At 42.6% G+C, this 17,153-nt stretch overlaps 1 protein-coding gene across 1 annotated transcript in view; it reads left to right on the top strand.

Moving 5' to 3' along the window:
- Positions 1 to 13,243: 13,243 nt before the first annotated feature.
- Positions 13,244 to 17,153, top strand: part of SLC2A12 (solute carrier family 2 member 12) — a 43,247-nt gene continuing 39,337 nt past the window's right edge. Inside the window, exon 1 of the mRNA XM_073337352.1 lies at positions 13,244 to 13,511. Within this exon, the coding sequence (XP_073193453.1) occupies positions 13,385 to 13,511 (127 nt within the window). The 5' untranslated portion in view covers positions 13,244 to 13,384. The remainder of the gene's footprint in view (positions 13,512 to 17,153) is intronic.

The raw sequence follows: 17,153 nt of genomic DNA, 5'->3' as shown, positions 1-17,153 counted from the left end.
ATCTTTTAAAATGCTATACATGGTTTAAAAGCAAGCATGTGAAAGGATTACTTTGCCCTGGCATTTGCGGTTCTCCTAGATGTAGTCCTAAAGCCTTTGCAAAAGGTTTCTGGGGAGGGCAGCCTTATTTCGTCCTTCATGGTAGGACACTTTACCACTCCAGGCCAGTAACACATACTCAGGAATCACTGTAGAACAAAGCATTGCAGTGTATGTTTGCTGGCATTCAACCAAAATCCGTTCTTTATCTCTCTTGTTATCCTCAGGAGAGTGAGATATAATTCATGGTCACCTGGTTGAAATAGAGTGCTTTTCTTCAGGGGACACTCAGAGGAGCCCATTCCTGCTGGGCTGTTTGCCTGTGGCTAAACAGAAATGTTCCCCGCTGTTAGCCACAGGGAGGGGGGAAGGTTGAGGGGGTAGTCACGCGGTGGGAGGAGGCAAAATGCGACCTTGTAACGAAAGCACATGTGCTATGTATGTAATGTTAACAGCAAGGTTTACCCTGAAAGAGTGTAGCGACTGTTTTATAAAATGTGTCTTTTTAAATACCGCTGTCCCTTTTTTTTTCTCCACCAGCTGCATGTGTTTCAATGATCACGGGATCTTCTCCTTCCCAGAGGCTAGTGAAGCTTAGAAAGAAAAAAAAACGCACTCGCGATGAAATGTTCTCCGAGCTCATGCTGTCCTCCCACACTGACAGAGCACAGACGAATGCGTGGAGGCAAATAATGTCAGAGTGCAGGAAAGCACAAAATGACCGGGAGGAGAGGTGGAGGGCTGAAGAGAGTAAGTGGCGGGCTGAAGAGAGTAAGTGGCGGGCTGAAGACAGGGCTGAAGCTCAAATGTGGCGGCAGCGTTATGAGAGGAGGCAGGATTCAATGCTGAGGCTGCTGCAGGACCAAACCAGTATGCTCCAGTGTATGGTTGAGCTGCAGCAAAGGCAGCTGGAGCACAGACTGCCACTGCTGCCCCTCTGTAACCAACCGCCCTCCTCCCCAAGTTCTATAGCCTCCACACCCAGACGCCCAAGAACGCGGTGGGGGGGCCTCCGGCCAACCAGCCACTCCACCACAGAGGATTGCCCCAAAAAAAGAAGGCTGTCATTCAATAAATTTTAAAGTTGTAAACTTTTAAAGTGCTGTGCTTAAAGTGCTGTGTGGCATTTTCCTTCCCTCCTCCACCACCCCTCCTGGGATACCTTGGTAGTCATCTCCCTATTTGTGTGATGAATGAATAACGAATGCATGACTGTGAAGCAGCAATGACTTTATTGCCTCTGCAAGCAATGATTAAAGGGAGGAGGGGAGGGTGGTTAGCTTATAGGGAAGTAGAGTGAACCAAGGGGCGGGGGGTTTCATCAAGGAGAAACAAACAGAACTTTCACACCGTAGCCTGGCCAGTCATGAAACTGGTTTTCAAAGCTTCTCTGATGTGTACCGCGCCCTCATGTGCTCTTCTAACCGCCCTGGTGTCTGGCTGCGCGTAACCAGCAGCTAGGCAATTTGCCTCAGCCTCCCACCCCGCCATAAACGTCTCCCCCTTACTCTCACAGATATTGTGGAGCACACAGCAAGCAGTAATAACAGTGGGAATATTGGTTCGCTGAGGTCTAAGCGAGTCAGTAAACTGCGCCAGCGCGCCTTTAAACGTCCAAATGCACATTCTACCACCATTCTGCACTTGCTCAGCCTGTAGTTGAACAGCTCCTGACTACTGTCCAGGCTGCCTGTGTACGGCTTCATGAGCCATGGCATTAAGGGGTAGGCTGGGTCCCCAAGGATACATATAGGCATTTCAACATCCCCAACAGTTATTTTCTGGTCTGGGAATAAAGTCCCTTCCTGCAGCTTTTGAAACAGACCAGAGTTCCTGAAGATGCGAGCATCATGCACCTTTCCCGGCCATCCCACATTGATGTTGGTGAAACGTCCCTTGTGATCCACCAGAGCTTGCAGCACTATCGAAAAGTACCCCTTGCGGTTTATGTACTCGGCGGCTTGGTGCTCCGGTGCCAAGATAGGGATATGGGTTCCGTCTATAGCCCCACCACAGTTAGGGAATCCCATTGCAGCAAAGCCATCCACTATGACCTGCACATTTCCCAGGGTCACTACCCTTGATATCAGCAGATCTTTGATTGCGTGAGCTACTTGCATAACAGCAGCCCCCACAGTAGATTTGCCCACTCCAAATTGATTCCCAACTGACCGGTCGCTGTCTGGCGTTGCAAGCTTCCACAGGGCTATCGCCACTCGCTTCTCAACTGTGAGGGCCGCTCTCATCTTGGTATTCATGCGCTTCAGGGCAGGGGAAAGCAAGTCACAAAGTTCCATGAAAGTGCCCCTACGCATGCGAAAGTTTCGCAGCCACTGGGAATCGTCCCAGACCTGCAACACTATGCGGTCCCACCAGTCTGTGCTTGTTTCCCGAGCCCAGAATCGGCGTTCCACAGCATGAACCTGCCCCATTAGCACCATGATGCATGCATTGTCAGGGCCCATGCTTTCAGAGAAATCTGTGTCCATGTCCTGATCACTCACGGGACCGCGCTGACGTCGCCTCCTCGCCCGGTATCGCGTTGCCATGTTCTGGTGCTGCATATACTGCTGGATAATGCGTGTGGTGGTTAATGTGCTCCTAATTGCCAAAATGAGCTCAGCGGCCTCCATGCTTGCCTTGGTATGGCGTCCGCACAGAAAAAAGGCGCGGAACGATTGTCTGCCGTTGCTCTGACAGAGGGAGGGGCGACTGACGACACGGCTTACAGGGTTGGCTTCAGGGAGCTAAAATCAACAAAGGGTGTGCCTGTACATCAAGGAGTATTTCAGGCAGGACTGCACGGAGGGTTCCAATAAGAAATGGTGCACCTAAGTTATCGTTGTTATTGGAACAAGGAGGTTAGCCTGGCCTCTGATTGATCCAGGGCTAGATTTACCTCGCTGCACCTTCTCTGTGAGTGACTGCAGTGTGATCTAGACAGGGGAGGAGGCAAATGAGTACAAAACAAATCTGGTCTATTTCTTGTTCTGACCCACTCCATCTATCTTTTACATCTTTGGCTGGCAGCAGACGGTGCAGAAGGACTGCATGCCATCCACATCTCATGGCTGCTTGGCAGAAGATGGTACAGTACGACTGCTAGCCATCTTCATCTCTTGCCTGCCTGGCATAAGATGGTACAATACGACTGCTAGCAATCCTCATCTCTTGCCTGCCTGGCAGAAGATGGTACAGTACGACTGCTAGCAGTCCGTATCGCCTGCCCGCTCACCATAAGACGGTTCAATAGGACTGCAGGACTAAAGAGAATGACCTGGTCAAGTCACTCCAAATTTAGTCCCTGCGCCCATGTCTGCCCAGGCGCTCCCAGCCGACGTGGCCAGGAGCACCTCGGACACGACGAGGACGACTACCAATCGTATTGCACCGTCTGCTGCCAGAAGGCAATGGGTTGCTGCTACTGTGCAGCAAAGCCGTACCGCGTCTGCCAGCACCCAGGAGACATAGGGTGACGGTTACCTGAGCTGGCTCCATGCTTGCCGTGGTATGGTGTCTGCACAGGTAACTCATGAAAAAAGGCGCGAAATGATTGTCTACCCTTGCTTTCACGGAGGGAGGGAGGGAACGGGGGCCTGACGACACGTACCCAGAACCACCCGCGACAATGTTTTAGCCCCATCAGAGTGCTCCATTGTGAGTGCTCTGGACAGCACTCTCAGATGCCCGATTGTTTGCCATTACTCTGACGCTGGGAGGGGCGCTTACAGGGTTGGCTTCAGGGAGCTAAAATCAACAAAGGGGGTGGCTTTACATCAAGGAGTATTTCAGGCAGGACTTCACGGAGGGTTCCAATAAGAAATGGTGCACCTAAGTTATTGTCCTTATTGGAACAAGAAGGTTAGCCTGGCCTCTGATTGATACATGGCTAGATTTACCTCGCTGCACCTTCTCTGTAAGTGACTGCAGTGTGATCTAGAAGAATGAGTCCCCTAGACAGGGGAGGGGGGGAAGCAAATGAGTATAAAACAAATCTGGTCTATTTCTTGTTTTGATCCACTCCATCTATCTTTTACATCTTTGGCTGGCAGCAGACGGTGCAGAAGGACTGCATGCCATCCACATCTCATGGCTGCTCGGCAGAAGATGGTACAGTACGACTGCTAGCAGTCTGTATCGCCTGCCCGCTCACCATAAGACGGTTCAATAGGACTGACTGCAGGACTAAAGAGAATGACCTGCTCAAGTCACTCCAAATTTAGTCCCTGCACCCATGTCTGACCGGGCGCTCCTGATCGACCTCACAGAAGCGACCAGGAGCACCTCAGACATGACGATGACGGCTACCAGTCGTACTGTACCGTCTGCTGCCACAAGGCAAGGGGTTGCTGCTACTGTGTAGCAATGCCGTACCGCGTCTGCCAGCACCCAGGAGACATAGGGTGACGGTTACCTGAGCGGGCTCCATGCTTGCCGTGGTATGGCGTCTGCACAGGTAACTCAGGAAAAAAGGCGCGAAATGATTGTCTGCCCTTGCTTTCACGGGGGGAGGGAGGGAACGGGGGCCTGACGATATGTACCCAGAACCACCCGCAACAATGTTTTAGCCCCATCAGGCATTGGGATCTCAACCCAGAATTCCAATGGGCAGCGGAGACTGCGGGAACTGTGGGATAGCTACCTACAGTGCAACGCTCCGGAAGTCGACGCTTGCCTCGGTACTGTGGAAGCGCTCCGCTGAGTTAATGCACTTAATGCACTTAGAGCATTTTCTGTGGGGACACACACACTCGAATATATAAAACCGATTTCTAAAAAACCGACTTCTATAAATTCGACCTAATTTCGTAGTGTAGACATACCCTCAGAGTTTTGATAACTCTTGTTAAGAATTACAGATATAAATGTTCAAAAGTGACTAGTGAATTGGGGTGACTTGATTTTTAGGTGCCCAATTTGAGACCTTAATGGGGACTGAAATGCAGATGGCAAGTGCTGAGCATGAATTTCAAACTCTGTTGAAGTTCCCTCATCTTTAGCTATTAGTTAACAATCTCAAAGAAGTATTCACAAAACCAGACTATTTTAAACATACATCCCTTACTTAACATTATTGTGCACTGTGTTTGTACATTTATACACATTGTAGAACAACCCGTACATTTGAGACAGGAGGTGTATGGAACATAACATTCCCTTTTAGCCTATAACTTTTTGAAAACTTTGCTGAACTTTGGAAATCTGGTTCCAGTCATTCAGTATTACTCATTGCATGTAGAATTTCTTTTAAATTGCAAACTATGGTCAATAAAATTGCCATAACTTGAAATACCACTTTCTGACATTTACCTTTTTTTTTGTGTGCTTTAGATATTCAATAAAAATACATTATGGAAATTAAAAACATGAATATTTTGTGTCTGATGAACAAATGGTGGAAGGGCATAAATGTTATTGGGCAAACAAAATACATATTAGTAATTTACATTTCTCTTGATAAGGAAGGGCAGTGAGAATTTTCAGTGATGCATCACATGAGGACCATATACAGAAGAAACATATTTACATGTTATGAATTACAAAAACCTTGAGGTAAATTTCCAAGTGAGTAGTCTTTTGGGGAGATTCCATTTTTGGGTGCCCTACTTGAGACACCTTAAAGAGGCCTCATTTTCAGCATGTGGGTGTCATTATAAACTCACTGATTTAAAGCCCATATAGTGCAACTAACAGCACATGGGCAGATTACAGCACCAATGCAAACCAAATTGCAGGACTGGGCCTTAACTAATATTCAGCATAATCAAAGTTGTTAAAATTCCAAATGTAATTAACTCCATTGTGCCCTCTGCCCCTTCCCAAAAATATATGTAAAATGCATACTTCTGTGAGCTAAGCTTATAGTGCCAATCTGCACTAAAGTGGTTGGATAAAATAAGTCCTTCGTTCACCTACTGTTGGAAGTAACATATTGGCCACAAATATGTTGGAAATAAGATATTGGCCACGAATAGTCATTTTTTACAGTTTTACAACAGTTTTTCTCCGTTAACTACAATGGGAATACTGCATATATACTACATAGGTCAGAGAAAAATTAAGCCAAAGATATTTCCAATTTGATGGCAAAAAGTAGGGCTGTCAATTAATCAGTTAACTCATGTGATTAACTCAAAAAAAATGAATCACGATTAAAAAAATGAATCACAATTAATCACACTGTTAAACAATAGAATACCAACTGAAATGTATTAAATATTTTGAATGTTTTTGTACATTTTCATGTAGGTTGTATTCTGTGTTGTAATTGAAATAAAAGTGTATATTATTTTTTATTATAAATAATAATGATAAACAAAAGAAATAGTATTTTTCGATTCACCTCATATAAGTACTGAAAGTGCAATTTACAAATGTATATTTTTATGTTACATCACTGCACTCAAAAACAAAACAATGTAAAACTTCAGAGCCTACAAGTCCACTCAGTTCTATTTCTCGTTCAGCCAATTGCTAAGACAAACAAGTTTGTTTACATTTATGGGAGATAATGCTGCCCTCTTCTTATTTACAGTGTCACCAGAAAGTGAGAACAGGCACTTTTGTAGCTGGCATTGCAAGGTATTTACGTGCCAGATATGGTAAACATTCATATGCGCCTTCATATTTCAGCTACCATTCCAGAGGACATGCTTCCATGCTGATGACTCTCATTAAAAAAAAAAATGTTAATTAAATTTGTGACTGAACTCCTTGGGGGAGAAGTGTATGTCCCCTCCTCTGTTTTACCTGCATTTTGCCATATATTTCATGTTATAGCAATCTCGGATGATGACCCAGCACATGTTCATTTTAAGAACACTTTCACTGCAGATTTCACAAAACGCAAAGAAGGTACCAATGTGAGATTTCTAAAGATAGCTACAGCACTGGACCCAAGCTTTAAGAATCTGAAGTGCCTTCCAAAATCTGAGTAGGACGAGATTGGGAGCATGCTTTCAGAAGTTTTAAAAGAGCAACACTCCGATGCGGAAACTACAGAACCCAAACCACAAAAAAAGAAAATCAGCCTCTGCTAGTGGCATCTGACTCAGATGATGAAAATGACCATGCGTTGGTGCGCACGGCTTTGGATTGTTATCGAGCAGAACCCATCACCAGCATGGACGCATGTTCCCTGGAATGGTGGTTGAAGCATGAAGGGAGATATGAATCTTTTAGCACATCTGGCGCATAAATATATTGCGATGCCGACTACAACAGTGGGGTGAGAACACCTGTTCTCACTTTCTGGTGACACTGTAAACAAGAAGCGGGCAGCATTATCTCCTGCAAATGAAAACAAACTTGTTTGTCTGAGTGATTGGCTGAACAAGAAGTAGGACTGAGTGGAATTGCAGGCTATAAAATTTTACATTGTTTTATTTTTGAATTCAGGTTTTTTTATACATAATTCTACATTTGTAAGTTCAACTTTCATGATAAAGAGATTGCACGACAGTACTTAGGTGAATTGCAAAATTCTATTTCTTTTCTTTTTTTACAGTGCAAATACTTGTAATAAAAAATAAGTATATAGTGAGCACTGTAAACTTGGTATTCTGTGTTGTAATTGAAATCAATATATTTGAAAATATTGAAAACATCCAAAAATATTTAAATAAATGGTATTCTATTATTGTTTAATAGTGCGATTAATCACAATTAATTTTTAAAATTGCTTTACAGCCCCAGTAAAGCAAATTTCACCACCAAAAAACCTGTTTTTAAGGCATGTTGAGGCAATTTGTCTCAGATAAGATTTGGATAAGTATCTAAACTAAACTTTTTGAGGTCCACTCAGCCTGAATTCACCTTGATTTTTTTTCAAGACTACATGTGTGCAACTGCTGTTTCTATGTGTTATTCTTTAATGTGAACAAAAAGGGAGAGCTCCTAAAGATGGCTGATATGAAGAGAAAGGAGCAGTAAGGGCTGATGACCACAGGCACCTGACTCAGCAAATATTATATGTGACTTTCAAGGATACACTTTCCTTTTATTTGAAAGAAAGGCTGCACTGCCACAGAAGGTAAAACTTGAAGTAAACCTCAGCTTTTATTTTCTTTTTCCAAGCTCAAATTGCTAGGTCTGCCTCTTTCATTGCATTTTGCTTCCTTGTAGTTTTTCCCGTAAGTTTGATTTTTTTGCCAGTACTTCAGTCTTTATGCTACTGGCCCAGCCCCAGCCCACATTCAAGGCACTTCTAATGCTGTGAGAACAGAAGGTGCAGTAGGAAGTCAGTAGGTGTTTTGCTAATGGAGAAGGAAGGGAAATTGTTGCAGCATGGTGTTAGCTTCTGGGTTGAGTTGGTTATTTGTTTGCTTAACAGATGTCAAGGACTTTTCAGAAAGGCTTTGTTATGGGTTTTTTAAAATATATATAATTGAATTAAATAAGTACATATAACTTAATAGCCCCTCTGAGACAGAGAGAGAGAGAGAGAGCAAACTGCCTTTAAATAAAGCACAGAACTCAACGTGAGGACACTTGGGTTCTCTTCCCAGTTCTACCACAGAGTCTCTGCATGGCTGTTCTTAAGGCAAATCACATAACATCTGTGCCTCAGTTTCCCCACCTGCAAAGTGGGGAAAATGAGACTTACCTCGCTCACATTGGTTCCATGAAGCTTAACATAGGTTTGTAAAAAGCTTTTTTGGGGGCGGGGTGGATGACTATGTTGAATTACATCATATTAACTAATAAATAATAATAAGTGCATGTTCTTTTTTACAGCCATACTTTCTCAAGGATGGATTAATTATTTTTCTTGGGATATTTTTCGGTCTCTTTTTATGTCTTTCAACTTGGAACTTTGCCCAACTCCACTGCTGAGTGGGCATCAATGCCTCAGCTCATCTTTTAATGGCCAGGGGGAGAGATGAGGCTGGTTGTGCTTTTTTATACTGTTCTTTTTCTGGAGTATTTGCATGTTTGTCTTGGTTTGTCTTGCTCCGTTTCTTCCTTTTCTCTGTTGTTTCTTTTTCTCTCTCTCTGAATTGTTATTTCCCTTCCTCCTACTCCCCTTCCCAGGATCCAGGCATGCCTGTCTGACTGACCTTATTCCCAGGAGGTGGACCTTTGCTTTTGAGAGAAAAAGCTTGACACTCAAGGAGGTAGGAATCCCATAGAGAACTGGACCGGCAAGCATATTTTCTTAAGGATTTGTTGCCAAATTTTACTTCCAGATTTTGGAAGAAATTGAGCAACTGTGCTCCACTGCCTCACCTCTGTGACTCGCTAGATATGAAGGCCCAAGGAGATAAGATGGGTGCACTCTTCCCCCCCTCTTTTAAAAATATGTGAAGGGAACAAATTCGAAAAGTCAAAGAGGTGTTTCTAAGGGAGTGCATTCTCCCCCTGTTTCCAATCCCACAAAATAGGACTTTTGGAAATGTAGACAAGAGAGGAGCTGGGACTGGGTACATTTGCATAGGGTGGGATCTGCTAGAAACATTGGCCCAAAGCCTGCAGATTCCCCTTATTCAGCAGTTTAGAATTAAAAGTAATTCTTCAGTTTCTACTGTGATTATTTTTCTAATTATAAGCTGTTCAGTCAGCCAAAAGATTCATTTCTGAAAGCAGATATAAGAAAATAGCCCAGCTGATGACTTTGATGCCATCTGGGCACCAGTGAAACGAATGCTTCCTGTGAGCGCTACTGGCTTACATTTTCACCTTCACCTTTTTGCTTTATTAACTGCAATCCCTTCAGTCCTCCTCCTTTTTTCTGAACAGCATGACATCCTGTTTGCTCCGAAGCTGCAGCATTGTGAGACAGGCACTTCTAATTATATTGCATGGTGCCTGGTTAACTTGTTAGTCCATCTCAGTCGTTCTTAATCATTTCCATATTGGGATCCTGCTCTGTTACCTTTTCCATACCAGAATGCCCCTTCCTTAGCCGGTTCTCACCAGGAGACCCTTCCCATGGAGCAACCTGAGAAGGACAGAGTGATTGGATTTGCAACCCCTTATCATCTGTTTGCAAACCCTCTGGGTGTTGGGAACTGCTGCACTATATCTTTCTGCAGACTGGGACCCAATCAGTCATGTCCAGGATGCAGCCTTTACGATAAGGGCTCCCAAATAAAGACCGGCTCTCTTATTCAAGATGATTTTGTGGACTGTCCTCACTCCATTCACAATAGTACAGACATCTCCCCTTCAGTTTGTGATTGTATAACATTAATGTGGCAGTTACATTAGTTGCATACATGGGAAAGTAATATAAGGAAAGTACTTAATGTATTTTAGTTGCCTTTAATATGGTGCTTGGATCTTTTAGAAAAGAGTTAAATGCACTGTCTGCTTTTGCTCTTCATTTTGTCTTCTTCCTCACATATGTCCTGTTTTTCTCCACTGGAAATAAGGTGGGGGAGCCAACACTATATGACCAGCCAGCCCTCTGAGGCAGGGCCGTCCTTAGGATTTATGGGGCCCTACGCAGTATTATTAAACTGGTAAACCTATGCTCCGTTGAAGGCAGTCCCCAGCCAGCACCACTGACCCCAGAGTGTCGAGGTGGCACAGCCATCACCCCTGCCCGTGGACCCCCAGAACCCACCCCATTGCCGACACACACCAAGCTTCGTAAGCAGCAGACACTGTGGCAGTGGCTCAAGGCAGGCTTTGTGCTGTCACATGAGGGCTGCATATTGCCAGAGCCCCTGCCCCTCCTGCAGCCCCTCGCCACTCCTGGCTCACCAATAAATATGCCTCTCTTTAGCACTCTAACTGGAGAGTTATGTGTGGAAAGGAAGTGAAGAATGGAAAAGGGATACAGTCATAGGGTCTCTCTCCAACTCTTGTAAAAAATAAACAAAAAGTAAATAATACCTGCACAGACTGCTGAATCTGAATGGGCTCAAAGCAGGGGGTAAATATTTTATGAAGATTTGCAGTGTCACCTTGAGGGGGGAGGAAGGGTAGAAGCTCTAAAAATTCTTGACATTTGTGAGGAGGGAGGAGATAAACCTAATTATAGTACTTTCAGTGCTGCCTCCTCTGTTTTCTCAGCCCATCCTTCTAACTCCTCAGGGGCTGTCTCTGTTTCCAGCAAAACAGCCTCTTCTTAGTTGGAAGGCAAACATAATGATAACCCACAGAAACAAAATCAGTGTGATCTTTGACATATATAATTACTTACTGATGGGCCATATTTTCAGATCTGATCCATCACTCACTCCATGAACCCAAATTTTAAGGTTTGACAAAGTTTTGATTAGCCCCACCACCAAAGGAGAATGAGACAGTGGAAATCCACCATGGTTATTATTCTACCTTTATGATTTTCTACTAGGTCCTCCTCACAAACACAACCCTTACCTTTGCTAGACACCAGTGAGGGCCCCAAGGTCCTCTGATAACTTTTCTGTGGGGCCCCAGCTGCCACTAAACTGAAATCTCATATACTCTTGGGTACGCAATGTATTATGGTATATATCACCTCAGGGTTTGAAACATTACAGTGGGTCAAACAAAGAATCTGGCTACCCCACAAACTAGCAGTCAAGAGAGGGAAATTGAGCCGCACACGTGCTCCCAAAGACAAGCATCCAGGACGAGGGACTTGTTTGCAGCCAATATGCCACATAGGATAATGCCCTCAGGCATCCCAAGTTCATTAAAGAGAGAGGGGCTAGGGATTTTGGACACTAGAAGAAACAAGGGTCTGTTTAGAGGTCTAACTGAAAAAAGAGTCTAAGAGTTTTGTCTAAGAGTCATGTTCAGGGAGGGAGCTATTTGAGAATCGCTCAAGGAGCAGGGCAGGCCGTCAGATTGTCACAGGGAAATCTCGCCATAGATAAAATTGTTAATTTTCATAATTAAAACAGATTTTTCAAAACAAAATTACAGCTCCCCCCCATGGAAACAGCGTCCTGTTTTTATCAAAAATTCAAAATAAATATGAAATTTTTTTTTTTCTTTTTTAAATGTACCATATGTAAACATATCTCACTGGCAGTAGTGAGTATTTTTTTTTTTTTGACAGACTCTGACAGCATCCAACGGCTGCTGACTCCTTGATATGCTCTTATTTGATTTTCTTTCTAAAAAAAAAATTTACCAGTAGGAGAAGGATTAGTCTGACTCTTGTAACACAATGCCAAATGTACCGTCAAAAATAAATAAATAAATAAGGCCACAGCAAGAATCTTTGTTATTTTGGAATCCAAATGTTCCTGCCTCTAGACTTTCCTGTGACCCACCTCTCAGAAAAGACATTTATTTTCTCTTCTGTAGAATGTCCTTGTCAAGCAAAGACTGATAAGGGATGTTTGGTGACTGTTTTAATTAAGGTGAAAAACGTTTAGGAATGCTCCTTCCTGAAAATGCTACTAGGGCAAGAGTTACCAGCCTTCCACCTCTGCCCTCGCCTTCACTCCCGTTCTGTCCCCACGTGTTAATGCATTAACTGCAACAAAAACAAACAAAACAAAAAAGAAACAAAATTAAAAGTCTACACCACCCTAGCGGCTCACTTGGTGCATGCCTACATGAGCAGCTCGCCTCACTGATGCTCGAGTAAGGGTTGCACTATCTAGCCCTATGTACATAGTTCATCTTTCACTGTTGTAACCCTTGTCTTGCTTCCCCCCCCCCTTTGTTTATTATTGCCCCTTTCTTCGGTTGTAGTTAGTGGGAATTGTGGGTACTTAGCAGTGCCCAGGATTGGGCCCTTTGACTCTAAACTCATGTGGCAGGCTCTTGTCTTTTTATTCATCTGTAAAGTGCCATGCACAACTCCGGCATGGTAGAAATGACTAAAAATATACCATCACTACTACTGGGCACTGGACTCAGAGGCTGAAAGACTGACACTGCTTTGCTCTGTAGAATTTATCTCAATAACTTGTTCATCGTTCAAAAGAATTAATTGACACCATCTGTGTGTATTCAGTACCCTAACTTTAGCTGACGCAGCAAATAGTTTAAATCTCCCTTCATGTTCCTTCTCTGTTTTTATTTTTTTTAAAGGTACATTAACACAAGAGAGATCCTTTAAGCTAATGGCTAAAGAATGTGCCTTGAGCTCTGTGTGAATGCCTAATGGCTTCAACTGTTTGTTTAAAGGCAAAACCAATACTTCTGCAAGATGGCCCTCCCACTTGCCTGTGATAGGCTACCAAGAATAGCAACAGCCTGTGTCACTAGAAAGGGCAAAGCCTTCTGAAATAGAAACAAAGTTGTTCACAAATCACTCTGTGCCATACACTCTGTAAGCTTCTGCATCACGCTGCCATGAGGAAAATAACCTGTGTGTTTGTTGGCAGCATGGGACGGACAATTGCCCTGTGAAGTGTTTCTACCCTGAAGTGTGGAATAGAGCTGTTAAAGGGCAATGGTCCCTGTGCAGAATGTGGAGGACCTCAACCAGCAGGGCAGGAAAATGAGAACAGGGGAGAGTGACGATAACAGAGGCAGCCGCAGCAGCAACACCAACCTACACAAGCTTCCCACTCAGACAGGTAATGTGGCACAGTTTGAATGCCAGCTGTGACTGAATGACAATAGAGCAAATATGTGTAACTAATGTTCGGGTTTGGAAGAAAATAGCCTGGCAAAAGCCAGGAGAGTCTAAATTAACACCTTTCGTCTGCCCCCTAATTCCTGGCATTGCAAGAGAGGGAAAATGTGAGCAAAAAACAAAGTGTCACCTTTCCCTTTCAATGAGGGTGATTGAAATACTTCCCCCTGAAGGCCTTGATCCTACAGCTCATGTATGCACCCTCTAATGTGTAAATACTTCTCCTTTTGCAGATTAGTCACCTGAAAGATCAAAAGAGCCACTGATGCCCACAATGGCTATTCTATTGCGACCCATGCACACAAAGGACCAAATTCAACCCTCCCTTTGAAATCACTGGAGCTCATGGACTCCATTGGGAGTTGCACCTGCTTATAGCAGTTTGACTTTGGGTCTGCAGACTAGGAATCCAATATGAAATTACTACTGAAAAAAATATTTGCAAGCATAGAACAACTTTTATCCATCTGCACTTTGCTGTTTTAACTGTCATTTTCTCCCAATCTCTGGTGTAACACATTTTGTACATCTAGAGATTCTTTTACTGAGATCAGAAGGAGGGGACACAAAATCGTTACATTCTGTTACCATGATTTACAACTGAGGCAGAAGAAGGAAAATATTGCTGAAAACCAGAGAGGGCTATGCCTGAGTTAATGTTCGCTTAGAAATAAATGAATTGCAATGAACTAACTAACCCAAATATGTTAAGATACTATTGGCACAAATGATATTGTTGGCGTGTAATAAAAAGTTATTGATAAGGCCAGCAATATCCACTGATATCTGGGATCGCAGGGAAGCTAAGGTTAATGAACAAAAAACCATTCAGTTTGCGGACACATTACTGAACTATTGTTTTTACAATCTGTGCATTATTTATGCAACATAGTCATCAGGTTACAATGTACCCAGTACCCCATATTTTCCAACACCTCAGTCTTTTGCACTTACGCAGCCACGAAGCGTGAACTGGGTTGGGTTTTCTTTTTTGTTTTTGTTTTCTTTTTCAGGGACATAACAATTGTACAGATTTCAGTTTTAAAGTACTGTGTTTTCAGCAAGATTTTTTAAAAATATTGTTAAAGGGCGGGAGAATTATGAATATATGAAATATGTATTCCACCAGCTGGCCTGAAAGTAATCTCCAGTTTAAAGGACCCATATCCTTCTGAACTGTTTTAACTTCCATGGGAAAGTAAAACTTTTCCCCCTGTGTAAATAACAAATATTGTTCTGTATATGAATTCTATTGTGTTCTCACACTGTGTGGTGGATAGTGCCATCAGCAGGAACTGAATTACTTAGATACATGGCAATGGGTGCTGCAAATACCCGAAGTTTAAAATGAAGCTCCCAAAATGAACAGTGCTTCTGAACTTGCTACACCATCTAGTCAAAATTTTGGATAGTAAAAGTGAATATTATTATATGGGGTGCAAATAAAATGTTATCTGACAAGGAAAGAAATGAGATTCACATTAAGCTTGCTACATGACTCAGGTCCCAATTCAGCAATTGTTAACCCTCTTGAATCCAGTTATAAGGCTGGGGCCTAAATCAAGTAAATTTAGGAACTGGCAATTCAACAAGAGAAAACAAAGATATTTCATGCCTACCCTTTGGCCTCATGCTGGGTCTAAAGAAGCCTTGAACATCAGAACAGGTCAATGACATGTATCTTTTTCACACTCAGTTTTAGAGAGGTAGACTGACTACATGATGGTATAAAGGTTTTATTGCATGAGATTGGGATGCCAACTTGCTTACAAAAGCCAGACCCAAGAATGAATTATGCAGCCGTTCCCAACAAGCGCCAACAAACCACACCACAATGTATACACAATGTATTCTGCATATGCGACATGTTTTAGAGAAACACTATTTTAGAAACATATTTGAGCATTTTAAAAACTTTTGTTAATTCTTTTTTCCCATATCCTTCCACCTGTAAAACCGGGCTCTCCTTATACTATCCAGTCTAACTGTCCAGCTCTGAGAGGGAGAGGAAAGAGATAACCTGGGGAAAATCAATTTTCCATACAAATGTTGCAGTTCTAAGGTTTGATATCTCATGATCTACCAAGGCTACAAACAAATGCCTTGTCCCATTGGAGAGGGGGAATCCCATTGTTTGGTAGTCATATCTATGTGATGAACTCCTTTCATCATGCACTTTTGACTGCCTGACCTATTTACCATTAATCTATTTTTGATAGAACTGTACCCAACTTTCCAAATCTCTAGATAGTTGCAAATAGCAAACATTTAAAAATATAAAAAATTATAACCTTCCCGAAAACTGTTTACTTCTTTCCCGGAAATGGAGACTTTCTCATTCCAAATTACCCTTGAGGCAGTTCAGGAAGGTGAGGGATTGAAAAAAATTCATCTATTTCCAGACACTCTGACAGTGGGCTGGATTTGTAGCAAGGGCACAGAGATGAAAGACTCCACATCCCATAACCAACATACCTGTTTGGGCAGCAATTTCCTTCTGTCTGCATTGTGGGCATTAGTGTACTACAAATAATAAATTATAACAACAAAATAATTTTATTTACAATTCTTTTAAAAAAATTGTGTCATTATGGAGACAGAGAAACTGAAATGTGCTTTGTGGAATAATTAAAAAACAATGTGGAAACATTTGTGCACAAAAGGAATCTCCATGCCTGGAATAATCTCATCTGTGAAGCTGCTGTGATGTGCTGGACAGAGTTAGAAATTTCCATAGTCAGGAGCTTGCTACAAATTGAAGGGCAGATAAGGATGGTTTTATTTGCCTCTGATGGAATCACCCCTTCTCTGAAAGCTTGTAAATCTCCCCTGCCAGAAATGACTTACCCGTGCATCTCATAATATACAGTTACCTTTGAAATGGCTCAGATTGCACCAAATGACAGGTTAAAAAAATAATGGGGAAGGATTCACTCCCTCCATAACATTTTCATCTCCCCATCTCCACCCCTAATTTCAAATTACACATGCTGAACTCTAGGCTATACTGTTACTATCCTCAGTCTGTTTTTCAGGAACAAACCATAAACCTTTTAGCAAATGCTCTTAAAGATAAGTTTGTTTGCCAGGCAGTGCTGCCTTCTTCCTTGGTTGTTAGAACGCATTTTTATTGAAATGGAAAAATAAATGAATAGCTTTCTCAATCCTTTTTATTTTTAGTCACACACCCATTGGCCATGGGGTTTATCTGGAATTTTTTATGGAAGCCTCCCATTAAAATATATATATTAGCAGCACATGACTGTGAATTGCTATATATATTTTAGGGTTCTCACAAAAACAAAAGAAATATATATATATTTTTAAAGAAGCATTTTTAAAGGGAATGTCTAAACCCCTCTCCACCCAGAAATATCACAAAAAGCCTGCATTTAAAAGGATTCAGAGTAACAGCCATGTTAGTCTGTATTCGTAAAAAGAAAAGGAGTACTTGTGGCACCTTAGAAACTAACCAATTTATTTGAGCATAAGCTTTCATGAGCTACAGCTCACTTCATCGGATGCAAACTGTGGACAGTGTAGAAGATCTTTTTATACACAAAAAGCAGGAAAAAATACCTCC

This window comes from Lepidochelys kempii, chromosome 3 (assembly GCF_965140285.1).
Source record: "Lepidochelys kempii isolate rLepKem1 chromosome 3, rLepKem1.hap1, whole genome shotgun sequence".
NCBI lineage: Eukaryota > Metazoa > Chordata > Testudines > Cheloniidae > Lepidochelys > Lepidochelys kempii.
Note: the sequence above shows the minus strand (reverse complement) of the source record. Positions and strands in the feature narration are given on the sequence as shown.